This window comes from Crotalus tigris, unplaced genomic scaffold (assembly GCF_016545835.1).
Source record: "Crotalus tigris isolate CLP2741 ecotype Arizona unplaced genomic scaffold, ASM1654583v1 scf7180000023864.505019, whole genome shotgun sequence".
Classification (NCBI taxonomy): domain Eukaryota; kingdom Metazoa; phylum Chordata; class Lepidosauria; order Squamata; family Viperidae; genus Crotalus; species Crotalus tigris.
In genome coordinates, this window is record NW_024100235.1 from 261,590 (window position 1) to 284,022 (window position 22,433).

At 39.3% G+C, this 22,433-nt stretch overlaps 2 protein-coding genes across 7 annotated transcripts in view; one reads left to right on the forward strand and one right to left on the reverse strand.

Moving 5' to 3' along the window:
• The first annotated feature begins 726 nt into the window (after positions 1–726).
• On the forward strand, positions 727–3,931 carry MRPL50 (mitochondrial ribosomal protein L50). The gene is made up of 2 exons (XM_039322180.1): positions 727–874; positions 3,020–3,931. The coding sequence occupies exons 1-2, from the start codon at positions 786–788 to the stop codon at positions 3,387–3,389; spliced, it is 459 nt and encodes a 152-aa protein (XP_039178114.1). The 5' UTR covers positions 727–785; the 3' UTR covers positions 3,390–3,931.
• A 5,157-nt stretch (positions 3,932–9,088) lies between these two features.
• PLPPR1 (phospholipid phosphatase related 1) overlaps positions 9,089–22,433 on the reverse strand; it is a 150,328-nt gene continuing 136,983 nt past the window's right edge. For all 6 annotated transcript variants that reach the window (XM_039322170.1, XM_039322166.1, XM_039322169.1 and 3 more), the window contains 3 exons: positions 15,084–15,260; positions 13,131–13,262; positions 9,089–11,561 (listed from right to left, as the gene is read on the reverse strand). In XM_039322170.1, coding sequence (XP_039178104.1) covers positions 11,529–11,561; positions 13,131–13,262; positions 15,084–15,260 — 342 coding nt within the window. In that variant the 3' untranslated portion in view covers positions 9,089–11,528. The remainder of the gene's footprint in view (positions 11,562–13,130; positions 13,263–15,083; positions 15,261–22,433) is intronic.

Below are 22,433 nucleotides of genomic sequence, written 5' to 3' on the forward strand. Positions count from 1 at the left end.
GACATTTGTTAATTGAGTTTTGCCTCCTTTTGTGACTTTTCTTGCCACAATTGTTAAGTGAATCACTGCAGTTGATAAGTTACTAACCTGGTTGTTAAGTGAATCTGGCTTTCTCATTGACTTTGTCAGACGGTTGCAAAAAGTGATCACATGGTCATATGCAATGGTCATAAATATGAACCAGTTGTCAAGCAAGTGAATTTTGATCACGTGAATGCTATTAAGGTCATAACTCTGAAATAAGGTCATAAGTCACTTTTTTCAGTGCCGTTGTAACTTTGAATGGTCACTAAGCAAACTGTTGTAAGTCGAGGACTGTCTGTGTACATCTCAATCAAAGAGAATGGAAATCACTTTCTGCCCGGCTAGATCCCGCGATGTTCACTTCTCTAGGGCGGAGAGCTGCAAGAAAGTCACGATGCAATTACAACCTGTTCAATTTAAACTGATGTTGGCGCTCTGCCAATAAAAGCTGCAACAAGCGGTTCGTTTCGCTCTCTAATTTGTTTTCCGCACCTTTTCCAGGGCCGAAAAAAAATCAGAGCATGATCCGACCGCTACGGCAACAGGAACTAGACAACCAGCCGCAGCAAAGCCCCACGTTTTATTTTTCTGAACAACAGCGACTTCGCATTAAGGCAGCACTAATCACGCCCAGTTACTTCTATTATATTATGTCTCTATGAAAAGGAACAAACTACATATCCCACAATGCCAAAGACTACGGAAGGGCTTTCGTGCTCTGCGTGTCCTTCGAGGGGTGGCGCTTTCTTTGCGGCGGCAAGATGGCGTCTTCCGGCGCGCTGCTGAAAGTGTGGAGACACCGGCTAAGTTTGGGGGTGCCCGGACGCAGGAATTTCTGGGAAGGAGAGAAGTAAGTGTCCGATTGAGCCTCTTTCCATGCAACAATCATGGAAAGAGGCTCCTCATATTGGGATGGGCACATAACATGGGGGATAAGTTCGGAAGGTGGAGTAAGACAGCGGGGAATGGTTAACAGAATTGAGGTGCTAAAATTCAAATGCCACTAGATGGCAGCAAAAAGAGATTCTGGGCTGCCGTCTTAGGATCGCCCAGATGTTGGCAAACCAAGTTATTTGGGGGAGAGATTCCTTGGAACGCAAAATGTTAGGGTTTTTTTTATTATTTTACAGCTTTTACCTAGAGAGCCTCCGTTTGTGTGTTGAATGAGGGGTCCTTGGTGCTCTCTTTGGGCTTGCTTGTTCTCTTTCAGACGTTTCATTACCTAACTAGGTAACATCACTGTCAGTAAGGAATGCCGTTTGCTGTCGATTTGTATTCTGTGTCTGGGTGGGTGGGGGCAGCCTTAGGTTGGCTCTTTGGCAGTTTCTTGATTGGGGTATTGCTTACTTGATTGTTGGTTTGACCTTGGAGTTAATCTATGCTGATCTGAGTGCTGATTACTGGTGAAGAGGGGTTGGAAACTTCTCTTTTGGGCTTGTTGATCATCTCTTTTGCATAATCTATAAGGTGGACTAAATTTAAATTTAACATTTAAATTTACTGACAAAGAATTAAAGGGAGAGTAGTATAGTTATTGCAAGCTATTTAGCTCTTATCAACTAGCCATACCCTTCTGAGATTCAAAACCAAGCCACTTGCATATTAGGCATATGTATTAACCTATAAGGTAGATGTTGTCCACTTGTCTGTTGATGGCTGATTTGTCAGAGGGCCAGCTTCTAGAAATTCCCTGGCATTTTTGGATTTAGCCTGGTCTAGGATTGTCACATTTTCCCAATTGAAACTATGGTTAAATCTATATGTTGTGAAATTAAATAATTTTTGTCATACCTTTTGACTGACAGTTGGTGTTCATGGATGCATTCTGCCAGAGTTCTGCTTGTTTGTCCTACCTAGTGGTTGTTGCAGTTCTTACACTGTACGTTATAGATGACTCATTTTTTCTTCTGGGTTGCTGGGTCTTTTGGTTTGTGTGTTGAATGTCAGGCCCTTTAAACGTAAGTCTTTCATATTATGTTTTCCTACTTCTGAAGTTGCAATGATTAATAGCACTTTTCCCAGGGTGTTAATTTTCAAAAACCTGATTTACAGTTCCACATTTTCCTGCTGGTTGATTAGATTCTTTATCACTGGCAACTTTTAGCTTTTTGGAAATAAAGGAGGAATATTCCCCATCACCCAGTGTACTAGGGGAGACCACACAGTCTGAATCTAACTTATTTGAATAGTGCTGGGGACAAAATATAAGTACCACCCAGTGAAGGAGGGTGCAAACAGCCTTTATATGGCTGTATAATAAATGCTGGCCAGTAATGATGTCAAATGCTGATCATAATACAGATTAGATTTTCTGCTTATGGTGAGATAAGCAGAACAATAAATTGGAGGTATGCATTAGCTAGGTTTTATGGTTAGTCCCTTCCTAGTTTCCATTTAAAAATAAAGTGCTACCTTAAGACAGTTCATGCACTAACCTCAGCAAATACCTAAGCAAACTATGATGGAGAAGTACTTGAGCTCAGAGGCCTTGGTGATTTGGAATTTTGGGTTCAAGTATTTTATTTCTTCAGAAAACTCTGAGCAAAGAAGTAGTTGGGCAGATTAGTATTAATAAATATGAGTTGTGTCTCTGAAGTATTAGATTTTGAGGGAAAAGATTCTGATTTTAGATTTATGCCTACATATGCAGCAGTTTTAGTAATTCCAGTAAGATTAGGTGATATCAAGGCTTTTTTAACCAACTGATCTGTGGGACAGAACCAAGAAGACTTGCAACAAAATTCAACACAACTTATTTCTGTCCCAGAGGGCCATTACTACTCACGACTTTACGCGAAGGAATTGATAAATGTCTTCATTTGTTTAGATTTAAGTAATATGTTTGGATTTACAAATATTTCTACAGCTCACAAACCTTTTTGGAAATGATTGTCTTGGAATAAAGGACATAAATTATAATAAATGTTAAGTCTTTTAATATGAAGGAGGTGACACCAGGTTGGTTTAAAAATCCTCTTCTAATTTATTTCAACAGGAAACAAGATCAGCCAATAGTAGTGGAACCTGTGAAAAATGTTTGCCCTCCTCCACGAAGTAAAAAATACCTTCCTCCTGAATATCTCCAGAATCATCTAGAATCTCGTGTGAGAGAGATTTGGGGGTCCTCAGTTTCGAGTGACTGGCAGAGGACATCCCTAGCAGACATCAGTTTAAAGTATCAACTGTTGGCACAAATGGCAGCAGATCTGGACCACACAGTCCCCAATAACCAGCTCCATCAAATGAAGAGTGTTGAAGATGTCCTGGCTTTCTACAGTACACCTGTAAAAGACATTTCAAAGTTAGATGAATTGGGCATGCAAGAGCTTCCATCGAATCTGAGGATCAATTGGGAGTATGAATGAAAACAACAGAAAGTATTGATGTGATTTGTCATCAATAAAACAGCATCCGCGTGTGCAGATAAAACTTGTTTTTGTTTTCCCAAGTTTCCAAATAATGTTTCTTACCTCCCTGCAAATAATAGTAATACAGTAATCCATCCAAGCAAATAATTCATGTGTGCTTTTTTTTTTTTTTTTTTTTTGTGAGACAAAGGATTTTTTTTCCCCAGGCTGTTCTTCATTGGAGGCTATGGATATCGAAAAATATTTGAGACTTGATTTTCCTCCTCTTCTGTTTACCTTCATTTATCCTGCATTTGTTCATCAAGAGAAGTTCTTATGTTGGTCATATATAAAATGGTGTCGCGGCAGCAATTGATTTAATCTATTAAACATTGGAGTCCTCTCAGATAGCAAACTTCTGTTAATTGAATCTTAACCATGTAAGACAGATGTGAATACCGGTTTCTTTCATCTGCATCAATGAATTTTATTTGCTGTATTCAGTATAAAAGTAACATAATAAAGAAGACAGATTTCTTTTTATGACATTAGAAAAATTGGCTCAGAGTTGAATTGTGGAATCATTGATGTTCTCCTGCTTGGTTGTTTCCTGGCATTTACAGTAACTAGCTGGCTTGTGATATGTGTGCCCCATTATACAGCTAGGTATAACCTCTGTGTGAGTAAATGTGGGATTTGCTTCCTGTTTATATACAGCAGTTTGCCCTGTCACTGCTGGTGGGGTGTGGATTTTCTCCTTGATATTTGATTGGGATATTGTTTTCTTCTTGATAGTTTGTCTGATATTAATCCCTATTTGTCTGGGTGTTGGCTTCAGAAGATGATGTTCTGTTCTTTTTGTTTATTGGCTACCTATTGGTTAAACCAAATTGTATGTGTGTAAATGGACCCATCTGCTCAAAAACGCTATTGGCTCAGCAACAAGAGATAATAATAATAATAATAATAATAATAATAGTAGTAGTAGTAGTAGTAATAATAACAACAACAACACACAAATTCGCTATTAGTCAATTGCAAAAGGCGGCCTTACTAGGAACTGCTTCCATCCTGCGACGATATCTGTAATACCATCAAACATCCACATCTGCCTATCCCAGGTCCTGGGTAAGGACTCAATAGGTAGACAAAATGCCAAATCCAGTCTGAACATCTGGCTGACTGTGCGATGATCCATAATAATAATAATATAATATAATATAATATAAAATTGGAAGGGACTTTGGAGGTCATCTAGTCCAACCCCCTTTTCAGGCAGGAAACCCTATACCATTTCAGACAATAGACTGTCCAGTCTTAAAAACTTCCAGTGTTGGAGCATTCACCGCTTCTGGAGGCAGGTTGTTCCACTGGTTAATTGTTCTAACTGTTCTAGATCTTTGATGGCAGGGATCAGGCATAGCCTAATTTTAATGCCCTTGTTTAACCACAGCCCTCTTCAGCTTCTGCTCTTAGGGAGCTTCCATTTTTCTGTCATCCAATACAACTTAATGTTTAATGTCAGCAGAAGCTAGTAGACAGTTCATTTCTGTTTTGAAATAAATCCCTTTGTCGGAATAGCATTTAAGGTGTCATTGCCTAAAGCAGCATCTAAACAATGCACAAATATACACAATGTGCACGAACATGCTGCCAGCATAAAACAGCAGTGCTTAAATGTATAACCCCCATGGGTGGTTTTGCATCTATACTTGATTAGAAATTAAATAGCCTGATTTAAAGTCTTGGTCAGGAATGAGTCTTGAGACCAATCGCACTAAAGAGATGGGCTGGGCCATTTTGGCAACTTGGAAGAAAGTGAGAGTGTGAACGCCTCCACCAGCTGCTTCTTGTCTTCAAAGCCCACCCTACTAGCATTTCCACTTCTCACGTGCCAATCATTCCAAGGGCAGGACAAAAAAAGGCACACTTTTGCAGGATCGTCTTTGGTTAAAGACCGCTGAAACGAAATCATTTGATGGGGAAATACAGGTAGTCCTTGACTTATGACCAAAATTGAGCCCAAATTTTCTGTTGTTAAGTGAGACATTTGTTAAGTGAGTTTTACCTCCTTTTGTGACCTTTCTTGCCACAGCTGTTAAGTGAATCACTCCAGTTCATAAGTGAGTAACCTGGTTGTTAAGTGAATCTGACTTCCCCATTGACTTTGCTTGTCAGAAGGTTGCAAAAGGAGATCACATGACTTGGGACACTACAACCGTCATAAACGTGAGTCAGCTCCCTAGCATCCAAAATTAAATCCCGTGACCATGGGGATGCTGCGCTGGTCATAAGTGTTGTAAAACAGTCGTAAGTCACTTTTTTCAGTGCCGTTGTAACTTCAAACAGTCGTTAAGCAAACTTTTAAGTCGAGGACTACCTATAATATTCTTACACAGCCCCTCTGGTGGAAAGTTAGGTTGTTATTTTGGTATAGTAATGGCACACTTGGTTAGTGTGCATTATGTTTTGGTAGACTTTCCTCTGCTGGTGAGGATATCCAGGAAGGGTAGTGTGTTGTTTTCTTCTTCCCTTGTGAATTTTACTCATTTGAAGATGTCTCCAGTTCGTACTGTGGTTGAGAAATAAAGTTTTGCTATCCTTAATGCCAAGAGATAATCCTTAAAAGACTCTTATCTGTGTTTTGTTGAGTTCACTCTTCCTTCTCCTTCAGTGGCATTCTAGGTATCTTTCATGATGCTTTATCACCCAGAGCTCCTCTGAAAACAAAAGGCCCCTCCAGGATCCACATGTATAAGAGTGTACATAAGTGCCATCTAATTGAAGGCCAAAGTGTTCTCCTCTTTCCAAGCGGCAACAAAGATCTCAGATGAACCATATACCAGAGTCCTAGGAACAATTTCAAGCTTACTCTGTAATCCAGTAGGGTTTAATCAGATGCTCAGGGAACACTATTCAAAGAAGATCCTGCCTCCCCACAGGGAAGTGCAGCACCAGGGAACTCTAAACCAATGAGGAATGATTTGTCCATGTCAGGGGACTGATGGTAACATCCTCCAACTCTAGATCATGTTCTATTGATGCAACATAAAAGCTGTGACAAATGTGTGATGTCCGTAGGGAGAGGAGCCAGAAATGACTTGGGTAAGATCTCTGGTTGCCACGTGGTGGTCAAGAATTCCCAAGGCATCCCTTGAGTCCATGCCAACTGAAGGGACAACATTTTGAAAGAACTCCACTGCCAATCTAGCCACTGATTTGAGCAGCTCAGGTAAGAGGTTACTATCCAGTAGGAAGACTGGTACACAAGCCAGTCTTTTCTCACTGAGCCGTGGTGGCGCATTGGCTGGAATGCAGTATTGCAGGCTAATTCACTGCTCACTGCCAGGAGTTCGATCCTTACTTGCTCAAGGTTGAGTCAGCCTTCCTTCCAAGGTTGGTAAAATGAAGACTCAGATTGTTGGGGACAAATCTGTAAACCCCTTAGAGCTGTAAAGCGCTATGAAGTGGTATATAAGTCTGCTATTGCTGTTGCTATAATTCATCTTCATAAACAAGGGCTGACATTTGGCAATCTGCAAAGCCATAAGGTGTGTCAGATAATCATTGCCACATCTCTACCCTGATTCTGTGTTCGTGAGTGATGTAGTGCAGGAAACCTGGCTGGGCACATCTCCAAGAGGGGAACATCTCACCCACCCTCACCTATGCCCAGGTAAGTTTCAATAATGCAAACAAGATCCACCTGCTCATCCAAAATGAAGTTATGGATGAGGCCAGCTTTATCACAGGCTGGCCAGGCATTAAGCAGCAGCAACCAGAAGTCTGGGTCTTTAGACATGATTACCAGGCCTTGGACACAGCATGGAGATAAGCCTGGAAATACTAACATCAAGGGGGAGTTCATGGTGAATTATTTGCATAATGACATATAAATTATACAAACACCATTGCTTAAACTGTCATTGCTTAAACAATATAAATCTTTGCAATCTTAAATGCGAATTACAGACTAAAGTGGAATTGGATAGTTTGTGGTGCAACACATGGAAATCCAGCTATTGTTATCATATTAGGTGAAGAAGTTAATTTCATAAAGTCACAATATACTTTATTTGTGTGTGGGGAGGGGAAGATAGCATGGTATATGAGCTTTGCTTTGTCAATCCAGGTCTACAGTTTAGTACAGAGGTCTCCAATCTCTTAGGCACCAGGGACCGGTTATGTGGAGAAGAGTTTTTCTGCGGAGCGGAGGGGGCGTAGTTTTGTATGCTGCCTGCATCCCGCGGATGAGGCTTTGTTTGTGTGGCCCAGTTGCTGGCATGCCATGAACCAGGGGTTGGGGACCTCTGGTTTAGTATGTTATGCACATCCAGCTAATCAACTCTATAGAAAAGAGTTTCTCTTTTCAAGTTGGATCAATGGTTACTTTAAAAAAAAATCCAGATTTATCTTATGACCACTTGCTCCATTTACACACCCTCTTGAGGCTGCATGTGTGGAATGTGGATTTTGTAGCAACCCCTCAAGCTAAGTGATCCACAGAGGTATGGCCAGAATGTGCAGAATGCATAGCCATGATTGTCTATGGTGAAAGACTTACACAAATTACTTTCAACCAAATGCTGGGAATCTCTCAAATTTGAAGCCATAACAAAGCATTACTGATTTTAAGTACCATATGTTGTTGCTTTTACACTCACTCTTCTACAGACTCTCACACACTCACGTTCTACTCATCTAGGCTGACCAGGCACTAACTAGACTAGAGGAAGTCACTAAGTCCAAACCCCAAATGTCTCAAATAGCTGATATGAACAAGATCCTTTCTAGCACCCAAAGTCCCTGCTTTATTGATCTGTAACATCCATCAACCGTTAATGGGATTAGCTTTTTGTCTGATGACATTTCTATTAGGTGTATATGTAAGAGTTGCCTTGAGGCAAAATGGGCAGCAAATTAATAAATAAAAATATTGTTTGGCTCTTCATGATTTGATTCTTTCTTAGCTATTTTCTGAAAGTGTCTTTTTGACAAGATTTCTAATTTTGTTCTCTATAAGCTCATGTTTGGTCCAACTTTAGGTTATGGCTACAATTGTCAATTTCAACCTGGTCTCTGTCTCATAAGACCCACTGCTGGTATTTTAATCTTTCCCCAATAAGATTAGCAAGTAAGTGACTCCAACTGACTGTGTTGTGCATAGCAGTGGTTCTCAACCTGTGATCCACAGACCCCTGGGGGGCGTGATGTCATCACAAGGAGGCCGCAAAAGCTTGAGAAAACGTTATGATTTAAATCTTGTGTTAAGTCTTGTGGGTCCATGGCCACAAAAAGTATTTAAAAGGAGTCCATGGTGAAGAAAAGTTTGAGAACCACTGGTTATTGTATTGTGTATTAGGTATATTGTGGGTTCAACAGAATACTTTTGTAAGAAACTTTGGAATTAATGATGTTTTTGTATCACATGCAAGAGAAAAATACAATTATTATAGCTATTAATAATCCCAGTCTTCTCTGAACTACACTTTAGATAACAATTTTGAGAATTATTGGCTGACTTAACAGGATTCTTAACAACTTGCACTTTCTGAAGTACTAGTGAGGTATCAACAGGATGACTGTTTTAAAGGAAATCTATGATTGGAAGTTTATTCCTGAAAAGCTGAGACACATAGTTAAGAAACAAGACAGGTCTCATACTGTATATCCCTCCCAATTCCTCAAGGAAAATGACAAAGCCCTGAGGCAAACAGTTTTGTGATAATTTTTTTTTATCTCTTTTGGAAAAAAAATTATATACAAAAACCCAGGAATCAACATGGCAGGCATTTCAGGAAAAAAAAATACAGAGATAAGTTTCATTTTTCAAAGAAAACACTACTGATTATGATCATGCTAGAAAAATGGGATGCGGTAGAAAATTTCTAGGAGTGGGGGAGGGGGAGAGGATGAGACCAGCAAATTGGTCCTTTTCATTTCCTTTGATTTGTTAACAATACAGTGCAAAAGAAAAATCAGTTTTGGATACAAATTAATTACATTTTTGATTCAGAAAATTAAACTGGCATTACTAGGACAAAGTTACACTCACATTTTGGGGGGGGGGGGAATTCACGAGCTGTTCTAAGCATTGTATTTTATTTTAACAGATGCTATAAGTTCTATCTCTTCAAAAGAGTCCCTCCTTGAAAACAAGGAAAATTGCTGAAACCCAAAGTCCTTTTTGGCTGCCTTTTTCCTTGGTGTTTTCATTTAACTCCTTGACAGCTTATCTTCCCAGGGAGCTGGGAAAAGGAAAAGCAGAGATGAGGTAAAAAGTTTGGCCAGTCTTTCTGCTTGAGGCGATGTTCTAAATTTCTTTTGCATTTCTTTATGAGTGGAAAGGGACATCTCTGAGGAGGCACAACAAAGATGCTTTTCACATGGTTCATATTTGACACACATAGTCGGCAGCTGATTTTCCTATTTGTGTCAACACGAAAGGCATTACAATATATTAGCACCAGTGGAACTGAATCACAAATGTATTGCCCTAAGGCATCTTTCTGAGTTGCAAAATATGCTCAAATGTAGCAATGAAACATTTACACTCTTTCTGTTACAAAACATCAGTTGGTAAACACAGTGATGGTTTCAAATTTTCAGGATCAATTTGGAGCCTTCTATGAAGCACTGTATGAAATACAGGATTTTGAGTGGCTCTAAAGAGATTAATATATTTGTTCCAAGGTTAAATGCTATTTCCAAAGCTTATCATGTCTTAGAAATGCATGCATATGTCACAAGAAAGCAATACATATATGTCTACTTTACAGCGGAAAAAAAATGCTTATTTGGTAGAATTCTGGTCAATGATTCAATGATTATGGCTACAAATTTTCCTACATGATTTTCATGCTTCTTAGGAAGAGACAGTTCTTAAGAAATTTAAAAGTACCACACTAAGGTAGACTTCAGCTTAGTGTAGAGACCATTGTTCTTTGGCCTGGGACTGCAATAATACTGCAATAATACTTCGTTCTCTTATTTCCCAACTTGTTCTTCTGTTCCTCAAATCTACTAAAAGGCTAATGATGCAGTCTTTTGACTAACACTATGACTTCTTGATCCAATCTGCTAAACTATTAGTGCTAAACTGGACTCTGACATTAACTAAAAGCTGCAGTCATTTGTTCTTGCAGTTCAAGGCAATAATGTTAAGGACAGGGCACAAGATGTGTGCATTCACACGCAGGCTTCCTCTATAATTTCCATCGTGCCAAAAGAGACTTGCTGGTTGTTTTATATGAAGAAAGTTTGCTTGAAGCAAGCAGACTCTTACGAGACAACAAAAAGCTGCTAAACAAGCAGTGTGAATTATGCACATTCAATGAAGACCTTGGGGCTAAGGAAATTAGTCTTAAGTCAACAACTCAAAGATTATACATCTTGAGCATAACTCCTTGGGACAATTTCCTGAGCAAGCTCCATAGAAAAACGTGGGATTCCTGAAAGAAAGTCCAGGTATTTCCTGTTCATAATAATAGTCATTATTATGGGACTTGTATGAGAGGAATCAAAATATGCAAACAGACAATTTCTTAGTCTTGCTATGTTGAATCAGCATTCAAAATACATATTTTTCATTATCGATAACCTAAAGGGCCAGATAGCAGTAATGTAGAGACAATTCTACAGTAACTTCTAGAAAATGAATATGAATTCTGCAGAATTGCACTACCAATACTGAATCTGAACTCCTCACTTACTGGAAGCATCATCTCTGGTAATAAAAAGGTAAAAAAAATGAATTAGTATTATAATTATCATTTAATTTATTTTATATAAAACAAAACAAAACAAAAAAGTTTGTGTGTACAAATATCACAAAACATCAATAATTGCCAAAGGTGTAGTGCCTCAGAACACATTTTAATCAAAAAAGAGTTCATATTTTTTTTTGTCTTGTTTCTTTTTTGTTTTCATTAAATTCTGGCATAAATATATTAAAGCTGACAACAAAGGGGAAAAAAAAGTGGGTGGGAATTCCAGGGCAAGCTATATCACTTCCTCATACAAAAATGTACAAAAACATTAGTTCCTAACTAGACATAACATAATACTGGTCATCACAGTTTGACAATTAGTATAACTGTGTATTCTTGTGGGAGTACTGTAGCAGAGGGCAATAAAAAAATTCTCTTGATGTCCAGATCAGGTTACTTCGGTCATAGAGGCAGAATGATTCTGCAGAACAAAGAGAGAAGACACAGAATATGCTTTAGTATGCAGCGATGTAGTCACAACGGTTGATCTTGGGATAAATAAAAAATGAGGTAGGGAAAGCACACAGACTATGGTGTCTGGAACTGCTTTTAACCCGTTCAAAATACTTCTACCCTAGGTCATCTGGCCAGGAAGGAAAAGGAAGGAGGAGGGATTTTTTTTATTATTTTTTTGGAGAATTTTCTCCTGTTTCAAACTCTTTTCTCTTCCCCCCCACTCCCCACCAAATACCAAACATAATTCCATTTTGCTCATTATCCTGTTGGTGGACAGGTGAAGAGATGTTGATCCGATCCCCTAATTTAATTCCAACATTCTATTAGGTTGGAAGAAATAAGGATAAAAAAAAAATAATCCAAGGAAAATTAAGTATCCAAGGAAAATTAAGTAAATTAATTAAATTAATTAAGTAAATTAATTTACTTAAATTAATTAAGTAAATTAATTTACTTAATTAAGACTGCCCATCACAGTCACAAGTCATGACAGCCGTTGTGAAGCATTCATATGATTGCCTCACGACCCATCCCTGGTCTTCTCGATGCGGTCATTAAACAAATGTGCAGGTTGTTAAGTGGAGCACATTAAGGGTCTCCGGGGGGAGGTCCTGGGATGCTTAGTGCAGGCCCTACCCCAGCCCTCCCATGGCTCCCCCCACCCCAATGAAGCCTGTGCTCCACTTCCTGCCCTGTTTCCACTTTCCAACCCACCGAGCCCCACACCCTCCTCCTCACCTGCATCGCCCATTTGCGCACTTACCTTTCAAAGAGCTCCAGAGCTTGGCTTAGGAAAGTAAAGCAAGCTACTTTGTGGTTGGGCTGTGAGGTGCGATCCCAGAAGCACCAACCATTTTCTGAGCATCCACAATCCTATGCAGCTATTTGGAAAATGGTGGCAGCTTCTGGGATCACGTGGCGCAGCTCAGCAACAAAGCACGTTGCTTTGCTTAATGACCCATACAGTCCTTGCTTAACAATGATAACTGGGACTGCCAGAACTGCTGTTACTAAGCAGCACAGTAATGTGGCTTTTCAATTACATCCATGTCACTTAATGCAAGAGTTTCCAGCTCCAATTACCATATTTAATGAGGTTCTACCCTGTTAGTTGGAGATAATGGGACCTGGATTACAACACAGTTCCTTCCCCATCCTGATTAAAAACTTGTACAGGACATAGTATCTGAAGTAGCTTGGAGGCTCAAATATAATTGCCAAGATACTTGGGAGGATATTTGTTATTGAGTAGATTGTCCCAGTTAAATAATGATCTTTAATCCAGAATTTATGAAATAGATAATGATAGAATATAAAAATACAGGAAGGAAGGATTGACCTAATTAAATAGCGGTGTTTCTAAATGGTTGTCTTTTTTTTTAATGCTGTTATTTATCCTGCCCAAAAAAATGCTAATAACATAGGAGAAAACTAACTACCACTTTTATTTGCAATATAAAGAACTAAACTGTTGAAAAAGAGTTAATCGAAAAGAGAAATGGATAAAAGCTGAAAACAGAAGGTTAAATGCTACCTGGGCACTCAGTGTCTCCAAAGGACTTTCCACTCGTGGAAACGCCATCAAGGGCACGCCTCTTTGCTCATCCAGTTTTGATTTTGAAGGTGTCCCATGTGCTCCCTTGAAATTATGGACTACACAAATGCCCTTGGCGATTGGAAAGAGAAAAGAAGATTATTGAAGCAATCACATTTGCAGGCATTTTGTGGGATGGATTTAGTTTCTATCACTGAAATGATATTCTTTTAGATGGATCTAAGCTACCAGTTTTATCTTGTTCATACTTTGCAATGAATTAAAAAGTTCTCCTATGTTCTAAAAATAATTCCATGTGCGTTGCATAATTTTGGCTTATACTGAACAACACCTAGCAAAGGTATTTGTTGTTGTTAATTGCAAAGTTTTGTCCGACCCATCGTGACCCCATGGACAACGTTCCTCCAGATCTTCCTGTCCTTTACCATCTTCTGGAGTCCATTTAAGTTCACACCTACTGCTTCAGTGACCTCATCCAGCCACCTCATTCTCTGTCATCCCTTTCTTCTATTGCCTTCAATATTTCCCAGCATTAGGCCCTTCTCCAGTGAGTCCTTCCTTCTCATTAGGTGGCCAAAATATTTGAGTTTCAACTTCAGGATCTGGCCTTCTAAAGAGCAGTCGGGGTTGATCTCTTCTAGGACTGACCGGTTTGAACCCCTTGCAGTCCAAGGGACTCGCAGGAGTCTTCTCCAGCACCATAGTTCAAAGGCCTCAATTCTTTGGCGCTCAGCCTTTCTTATGGTCCAACTTTCACAGCCATACATTGCAACTGGGAAAACCATGGCCTGGACTATACGCACTTTTGTTGGCAGGGTGATGTTTCTGCTTTTTAGTATGCTGTCTAGATTTGCCATAGCTTTCCTCCCCAGGAGCAAGTGTCTTTTAATTTCTTGGCTGCAGTCCCCATCTGAGGTGATCTTTGAGTCCAGAAAAATAAAATCTGTTGCTACCTCCATTTCTTCCCCATCTGTTTGCCAGGAATTGAGAGGGCCGGATGCCATGATTTTGGTTTTCTTAATGTTGAGTTTCAAGCCAACTTTTGCACTCTCCTTCTTCACCCGCATCAAGAGGCTCTTTAGTTCCTCTTCACTTTCTGCCATTAGAGTGGTATCATCTGCATATCTTAGGTTGTTGATATTTCTCCCGGCAATCTTAATTCCAACTTTTGATTCATCTAGCCCTGCCTTTCTCATGATGTGCTCTGCATATAAGTTAAATAGGCAGGGTGACAGTATACAGCCTTGCCGGACTCCTTTTCCAATTTTGAACCAATTAGTGGTTCCGTGTCCAGTTCTCACTGTTGCTTCTTGACCCGCATATAGGTTTCTCAAGAGACAAATGAGATGGTCTGGTACTCCCATCTCTTTAAGAACTTGCCACAATTTGTTGTGATCCACACAATCAAAGGCTTTTGCATAGTCAATGAAGTAGAAGTAGATGTTTTTCTGGAACTCCCTAGCTTTCTCCATGATCCAGCGTATGTTGGCAATTTACTGACCCTCAGAATCAGTAACACCCTTTCTAAAATCGCTAAAACTTTTCAAAGTGGATTTATATTACAGCAATCCATGATCGTACCACATAGTTCCTAGTCAGCACCTTAGATAACCGTGCACAAACTTGTGACTGAGATGAGAGAGAAGCAGCTATTTCATGGGACAGATGTTGTGGTACAAAGTAAACCAGAGATGTTATGAAGCAAAGTCTGCCACAAGTATAGCAGAGGCCAAGAACCACTGACTGGCCACTGTTGTTAAAAAAAGTCTGACCAATTTCTGTTCAAAGTAACAGGAAACAGCCTGTCTGCTCCCTCAAATTGATCTTGAAAATGACTTTTCTGTTTCCTTCAGCCTTGTACGAACAGATAGCTGGCCCAGTTTGCATACTGAATTTTCCATACGAAAATGATAGTAAAAGTTATTCACCTACCAGGAAGAGTGCTACTGCGCTTCCCAAGATGAAGCCTGCAATGACATCTGAACAGTGGTTTCGGTACTCAGAAACTCGGTTGAGCCCTGTAAGGAAGGCAGCACAAAGTGTCCCCAGACACAATACTGGCTTGGCAAGCCGACTGCTCTTTGTCTTGATTGTGCTAGTGATGTACATCTGAAATATCAACAAGTCGACCTTAGTCACATAACCTATTCCTCTACAATCCAGTACCAATCACTTGTTATGGTGGTCATCTGTATACAGGTACTCCTTGACTTACAACAGTTCAATTATTGATCATTCGAAGTTACAATGGCACTGAAACAAGTGATTCATGACCGTTTTTCAAACTTATGACCATTGCAGTATCCTTGTGGTCACATGGTCAAAATTTAGACATGTAGCAGCTAACTCATATTTATGACGGTTGCAGTGTCCCACGGTCATGTGATCACCTTTTGCGACCTTCTGACGAGCAAAGTCGATGGGAAACTCAGATTGACTTAATAACCTTGTTAACTCACTTAACCACTGGAGTGGTTTACTTAGCAAATGTGGCAAGAAAGGTCGTAAAATGGGGCAAAATTCACTTAACAACTGTCTGGCTTAGCGACAAAAATTTTGGGCTCAGCTGTGGTCACAAGTCGAGGATTACCTCTACAAAGTTTGAATTGATGCTCCATTCAGTTTTATGGGAAACTAACCTTGGAAGCAATATTTGGTTATTCGATTTCTATATGAATACTTTCATTAAATCTTGCCACAAGAGAGTCATTTAAAGACCACTAAAACTGACTGTTGCTTCTTTCGCCAAATCTTTCTGCTTTCATAGACAGATGTTATTGGAGACACTGAATTGATATATTGTATGGAGGTTCATATAACAAAAATGGGCTTCATTCCAGCCATTCACTGCAAAAAAAAAAAAAAATCAAAATATGGATTGGTTTATTTGGAGAGAAAGCTAACTAAGTAGCAGAGTTCACACATTACGATAAGCAAAGATACCTTTTATTTATTCTTCTTTTGTCATAATAAAGAGCCATGGTGGTGCAATGATTAGAATGCAGTATTGCAGGCTAACTCTGCCCACAGCCTAGAGTTTGATCCTGACCAGCTCAAGATTGATTCTGCCTTCCATCCTTCCGAGGTTGGTAAATTAAGATTGTTGGGGGCAATATGCTGACTCTATAAACCCCTTAGAGAGGGCTGTAAAGCATTATGAAGCGGTATATAAGTCTAAGGGCTGTTGCTATTGCTATAATTACTAAATATCAGAGGCTGCCTGATTGTTGAATGACGCTGGGTGGCATATACTTAAAATTAGAACAATTTAAAAGAAGAATCTATGTTTCAAGAGAAACCATAGCCTAAATACCATAGCTCAGCTTTTAGCCTAGCATGTTGGGTAAACCCAGTCAGTATGGTTTGAGAACTACAATTTAAAACAGATTGCACAATCTTTGTGCAGTTGGAGAATACATTAAAAAAAAAAAACAGGTTATAAGGGTTGTATGCTTGTACAGGTAGCCCTCAACTTACAATAGTTCATTTAGTGACCGTTCAAAGTTACAACAGTACTGAAAAATGTGTCTTATGGCTGTTCTTCAAAGTTATGAACTTTGCAGCATCCCCAGGATCATGTGATCAAATTTCAGATGCTTCGCAGCTGGTTCATACTTACGACCGTTGCTGTGTCCCAAGGTCATGGGATCACCTTTTGTGACCTTCTGACAAGCAAAGTCAATGGGGAAACCAGATTCACTTGACAACCAGGTTACTACCTTATCAACTGCAGTGATTCACTTAAGAACTATGGCAAGAAAGGTTGTAAAATGGGGCAAAATTCACTTAACAAATGTCTCATTTAACAACATAAATTTGGGGCTCAAGTGTGGTCGTAAGTCAAAGATTACCTGTATTGGTATGTTACTGCAAGGTGCAAGCTTCGAATCTTGGCCCCTGTTCAGATTTCTTAGGATTTTTTTAAAAGATGAAATTAATATGGCTAAGCATGCCTCAAAAATGATTCAGAAGAAATTATTTGAATCTTGCACAGTAAAAACATAACATACCACTGCTATTCTTTAAAACTTATGTGTTTTTTTTCCAAACTTTTGTAACAGTTTAAAAAAAAGTATTGATCTATAAAGAGTAGATTCATTAAAGATAATATGACTCTTAAAGGAGCCACAACTTTTTTGCAGGCTCGTGTTATTGGAACAAAAGGCACTACACTTGTACAAAGTCTAAAGAGCTTCATCTGTGTCATGTTTGAAATATTTGCAGTCTCTAAAATAGTTACATTAGATCTAGCAAACTGAATAGAGTCTAAAATCATAGGTACTGTTCCTGAGGTTGATATAGAAAATGATTATAAATGCTGAAACCTGTCTTTTTATCTAAAACAAAATGTGGTACAGAAAGGCATAAACAAGTAACAGCTCATTCTTCCACATACTGTAATAGAAGAATATTCTTTGCTATTTTATCCCATTTCCGGCTTTTAAAAACTGCCATTATAATTTTTAGTGTAATTAATAAATGATAGAAAATGAAGAATGTATGCAAGTTTTTTTTTTTTTAAAAAAAAAAAACAGGCACACTGCCATGAAAGACAATGAAAGTGTAATTATAGGATGCAAGATTTCTTTGTATTCTCAACTATTCCTTCAGCAAAACAGCAAAACCGTGATAAAAAAAAAATCAGTAGCTAGTTACCCTAATTTTTGATATTATAATTACAAGGGTGACATGAGTAGGCAGATACCGTAGCACTAAAATAAAAGTGATGGGCTAAATCAGCAAATACAAAAGAAACTTCTCCAGCAATTTATGCTTTCCAAAACACAGCCGGGCTCAGTGGTGGGATTCAAATGTGTGAATAACCAGTTCTCTGTGTGAATGCTGCTTCTGGAAGTCCATTCTGGACCTAGGCAACAAAAAATTAGCTACCAGTTCTGCCAAAGTGTTGCAAACCAGCTGAATCCCACCACTGGCCTGGCTTCATTAAGACCTCGCTTCCCAAAATATCATCATGCCAATATCAGATGCTTTCCAAGTGTCAAATAAGGATTAATGAGATGTAAGCTAAGGTTAGGCCAAGTTAGATCAATCTCATGGGGATACAAATTGAGAAAAATAAAACTGAAAAAAATGGGGGATATAATTAATTGGACTGCTATAATTGTAGTTTGTTGAACACAGTGGCCTGGTTCCCATAAAATGCTAAGCTCTAAATCATGATTTCCAAATGCCAATGGCTGAGCTCACAGAAATATAACTGAGACTTAGCGTAATGACTAAAAACTGAGTTGCGCTAAATTCATCATGGAATCACATTCCTATTCAAATATCTTGAGAAATATGAGCAAAAAGGTGAATCAACTGTGCTAAATAAACATATAATTACGTACAAATTCAGCATAGGAAAATCTGTTCTGCATTTTTACCATTATAGTTTTTACAATTATAAGCATCCTAGAAGACAAACTCAAGATCCAAAAAGATCTTGACAGACTTGAACATTGGGCCCCATCTAACAAAATGAAACTCAACGTAGATAAAAGTAAGGTTTTACACTTAGGCAAGAAAAAACAACTGTATAGGTATAGACTAGGTCAGTGATGGCAGACCTTTTAGAGATCCACTGCCCCAAAACCGCCCCCGCCCCCCTGCCCCACTCCATGCCCCGCAGCATCATCTGCACGCGACGGGGCACGAGGGCGGAGTCTTGTCCCCTCTGCCCAGCTGCCATGTCCTTGGCTGCCTTACTCCGCGTGGCCCGCACCCGGGGGTGACTCTCCTCCAGGGGACTGCTGGTGAGGAGTGGGCCGTGGGGGGAGGTGGGGCTGGGGAGACAGTGCACATGCCCACAGAGAGGTCTCTGAGTGCCACCTCTGGCACACGTGCCATAGGTTCGCCACCACTGGACTAGGTGAAATTTGGTTTAATGCCAGTAACTGTGAGAGGGATCTTGAAGTCCTAGTGGATGATCACTTAAATATGACCCAACAATATGTGGCAGCAGCCAAAATTGCCAATGTAATCCTAGGCTGCATTGACAGAGGGATAGAATCAAGATCACATGAAGTTAGTGCCGCTTTACAAAGCCTTAGTAAGACCACACTTGGAATTCTGTATCCAGTTCTCGTCGCTCCAATATAAAAAAGATGTTGAGACTCTGGAAAGAGTGCAGAGAAGAGCAACAAGAATGATTAGGGGGCTGCAGGCTAAAACATACGAAGAATGGTTACAGGAATTGGGTATGTCTAGTCTAATGAAAAGAACAAAGGGAACATGATAGTGTTCCAATATTTGAGAGGCTCCGAAAAAGACGAGGGGAGTCAAACCATTTTCAAAAAACACCAAAGGTAAGAGGAGAAACAATGGATGAAAACTAACCAAGGAGAGAAGCAACCTAGAGCGAAGGAGAAATTTTCTAATGGGAAGATCAATAAACCAAGGGAATAGCTTGCCTTCAGAAGTTGTGGGTGCTTCATCACTGAGGCTTTCACAAAGAGACTGGACAACCATTTATCTGAAATGGCAAGGGTCTCCTGCTGAAGCAATGGGTTGGACTAGAAGACCTCCAATGTCCCTTCCAAACTATATTCTATGTTCTACGTTTACCACTGTGTAGAATTCAGAGCTTCTTCAAAATAAAAAATGTACATGAAAACCGTTACTTTGCTTTGCTTACTACAGCCAATCCATGAACACCCAAGGTACATATAAACTAGGTTATGTATTTTAAAATAAAATTCATACTGATTTCAGGAAAGGAACTAGTCTGTAATGCATACATTCAGCAGTTTAGAAATACACACTTTCACCCTCTGTTAGGTAACAGATAATTCTGTAAGCAAAGTGATTTTATTGGGCGTGTACATTTCTCTGGAGGGGATAGTAACAGTAATTACTTCTCAAATGCCCCCCCCCCCTTCCGTTAATTATACATTTCCACATTTCAAGGCTGAGTAAGCACAGCAGTCAGTCTCCCTGTTTCTCTCACACTCACACTCACAATACACACACAAACACCGAATCACAAAATAGAATCACGGATGGCAGGTAGTGCTCAGTAAAAGATAGTTCACAGCTTTGGTGAGCTATGTATCAATATTTTCTTTACCGTGAACAGTTTGAAATATTTAAAAACAATGGCCTTTTTCAAGTAATCTCTTTTCATCACCTTCACAATGAGAGTGAAAAAGGTTAGAAAAAGGGATACTCCTATTTATATTAGTTTTTCTCACTCCCCTCCCCTCTCCGTTAATGTTCTTGCCTTTCCTCTGAGAAACAAATTAAATGACTCAACGGGGGAGTCAGAATGCAAAATGAGATAAGAATGTTTTTACTCTCCTACTCTGCTGGAGCAGTTTTATGTTCCTTATAGTCCCATGAAAATCTTAGTCTGCACACACATCGTTGCTGTTCCAGCTATGCCAATTGCTCTTTCTGCATCATGTAAATTATTTTTTTCCTTGGGGAGATGATGATTAAGATGATGGTTGCTAGAACTGGGTATGTCTAGTTTAATGAAGAGAAGGACGAGGGGGGACATGATAGCAGTGTTCCAATATCTCAGGGGCTGCCACAAAGAAGAGGGTGTCAAGCTATTCCCCAAAGCGCCTGAAGGCAGGACAAGAAGCAACGGATGGAAACTAATCAAGGAGAGAAGCAACCTAGAACTAAGGAGAAACTTTCTGACAGTTAGATCAATTAACCACAACCTGTCTCCAGAAGCGATGAATGCTCCAACACTGGAAGTTTTTAAGAACAGACTGGACAGCCATTTGTCTGAAATGGTATAGGGTTTCCTGCCTGAGCAGGGGGTTGGACTAGATGACCTCCAAGGTCCCTTCCAATCTTCTTCTTCTTCTTCTTCTTCTTCTTCTTCTTCTTATTATTATTATTATTATTATTATTATTATTATTATTATTATTATTATTATTATTACTACTACTACTACTACTACTATTATTATGTACCAAGCTAGCTGCAACAATCCAGATGACTAATTAGACAGCAGAAAAAAAATACAAAACACCATTAACTTTTTATAGGTAGTCTCAACTTATAACCACAATTGGGATCAGAATTTCTGTGGCTAAGCAAGGTGGTTGTTAACTAAAGTCATGTCCAATTTTACTTTTTGTGACAGTTGTTAAGCAAATCGCTGCAGTTGCTAAATGAATCACATGTGGTCGTTAAGTCAATCTGGTTTCCCCCATTGACTTCATTTGTTGGAAGCTGGCTGGGAAGATCACAAGTGGCAATCAGATGACCCAAGATATGCTGCAACCATCATAAACACAAGCCAGTTGCCAAGTACCCAAATTTGATCACGTCACTGTGAGGATGCTGTTAAGAGCTATAAATTTGAGGATCGGTTGTAAGTCGCTTTTTCCAATGCTACTCTGTAATATTGTGACAGGCAGTAAATGGATGGTTGTAAATCAAGGACTACCTTGATTTACTGCCACCCAACAGTTATTGAGATTTTTTGCAAAATGTATCAAAAAGGATGAATGAAAAAGGAGATAAGAAAAAAAAGGCTCCTTGGGAAGTCAATATATGAAGGTGAAGGAAGGGCAGTGAGGTTTGTGAACTCAGAAATGCTTGGCGAAGAAACGAATTAAACTCAAGAAACATAGAAATGAATTCTGCACAATTGAGCAGCCAGATGAATTTAACTATTAGGAGGAACTGGTACTCTCGGGAGGAACCAGCAAATACACAGGGCACAAAAGTGTGATTTAACAAGTTATAACCTATGGTTCAGTTTGTCATGAAACTCTTGCTTGTGTTATTGCTAACAATGCCCGGGGAAACTAAGCAACACAGCTCAAATAAATGTTAAACAGCCAAATAAATTTATAGCACTACAAGACACAAGCTGAACAACAACCAATCGTTTGGACCTATTTGTTTCCCCAAAGAATCACATTTGTATAGCATGGATTTATCAAAAGCTTTTTGCAATGGCAGCCAGATGCAATATTCAAAGGCAGTATGCCACTGAATCTTATATGTTTCTACAACAAAGCAAAGAATAAGGGAATCAAACAGACGGAATGTGATATCCTAATAGAGGGGGACAAATTTGATGCAAGAGGCATCACTGTCATTTGATGGGATGACATGCATAAGTGGAACACAGCCCTGGAAGATTACAGCTTATACAGAAGGAAGAGACTCAACAGGAAGGAACGGAGTGTTGCACTCTATGTAAAGAAAGCAGATGCCTGTACAGAAATGCACAAATAGGAGCACAGAAATCCTGTTGAGAGCAATTGGGTAAGAATAAAAGAAGAGAAAAACAAAAGAGATATCATTGTGGG

Excerpts from the sequence above, each read along its gene's own strand:
- MRPL50 (XM_039322180.1), top strand. The coding sequence starts at position 786 with ATGGCGTCTTCCGGCGCGCTGCTGAAAGTGTGGAGACACCGGCTAAGT. Across the intron at positions 875-3,019 it reads AATTTCTGGGAAGGAGAGAA|GAAACAAGATCAGCCAATAG; the intron begins GTAAGTGTCCGA and ends TTATTTCAACAG.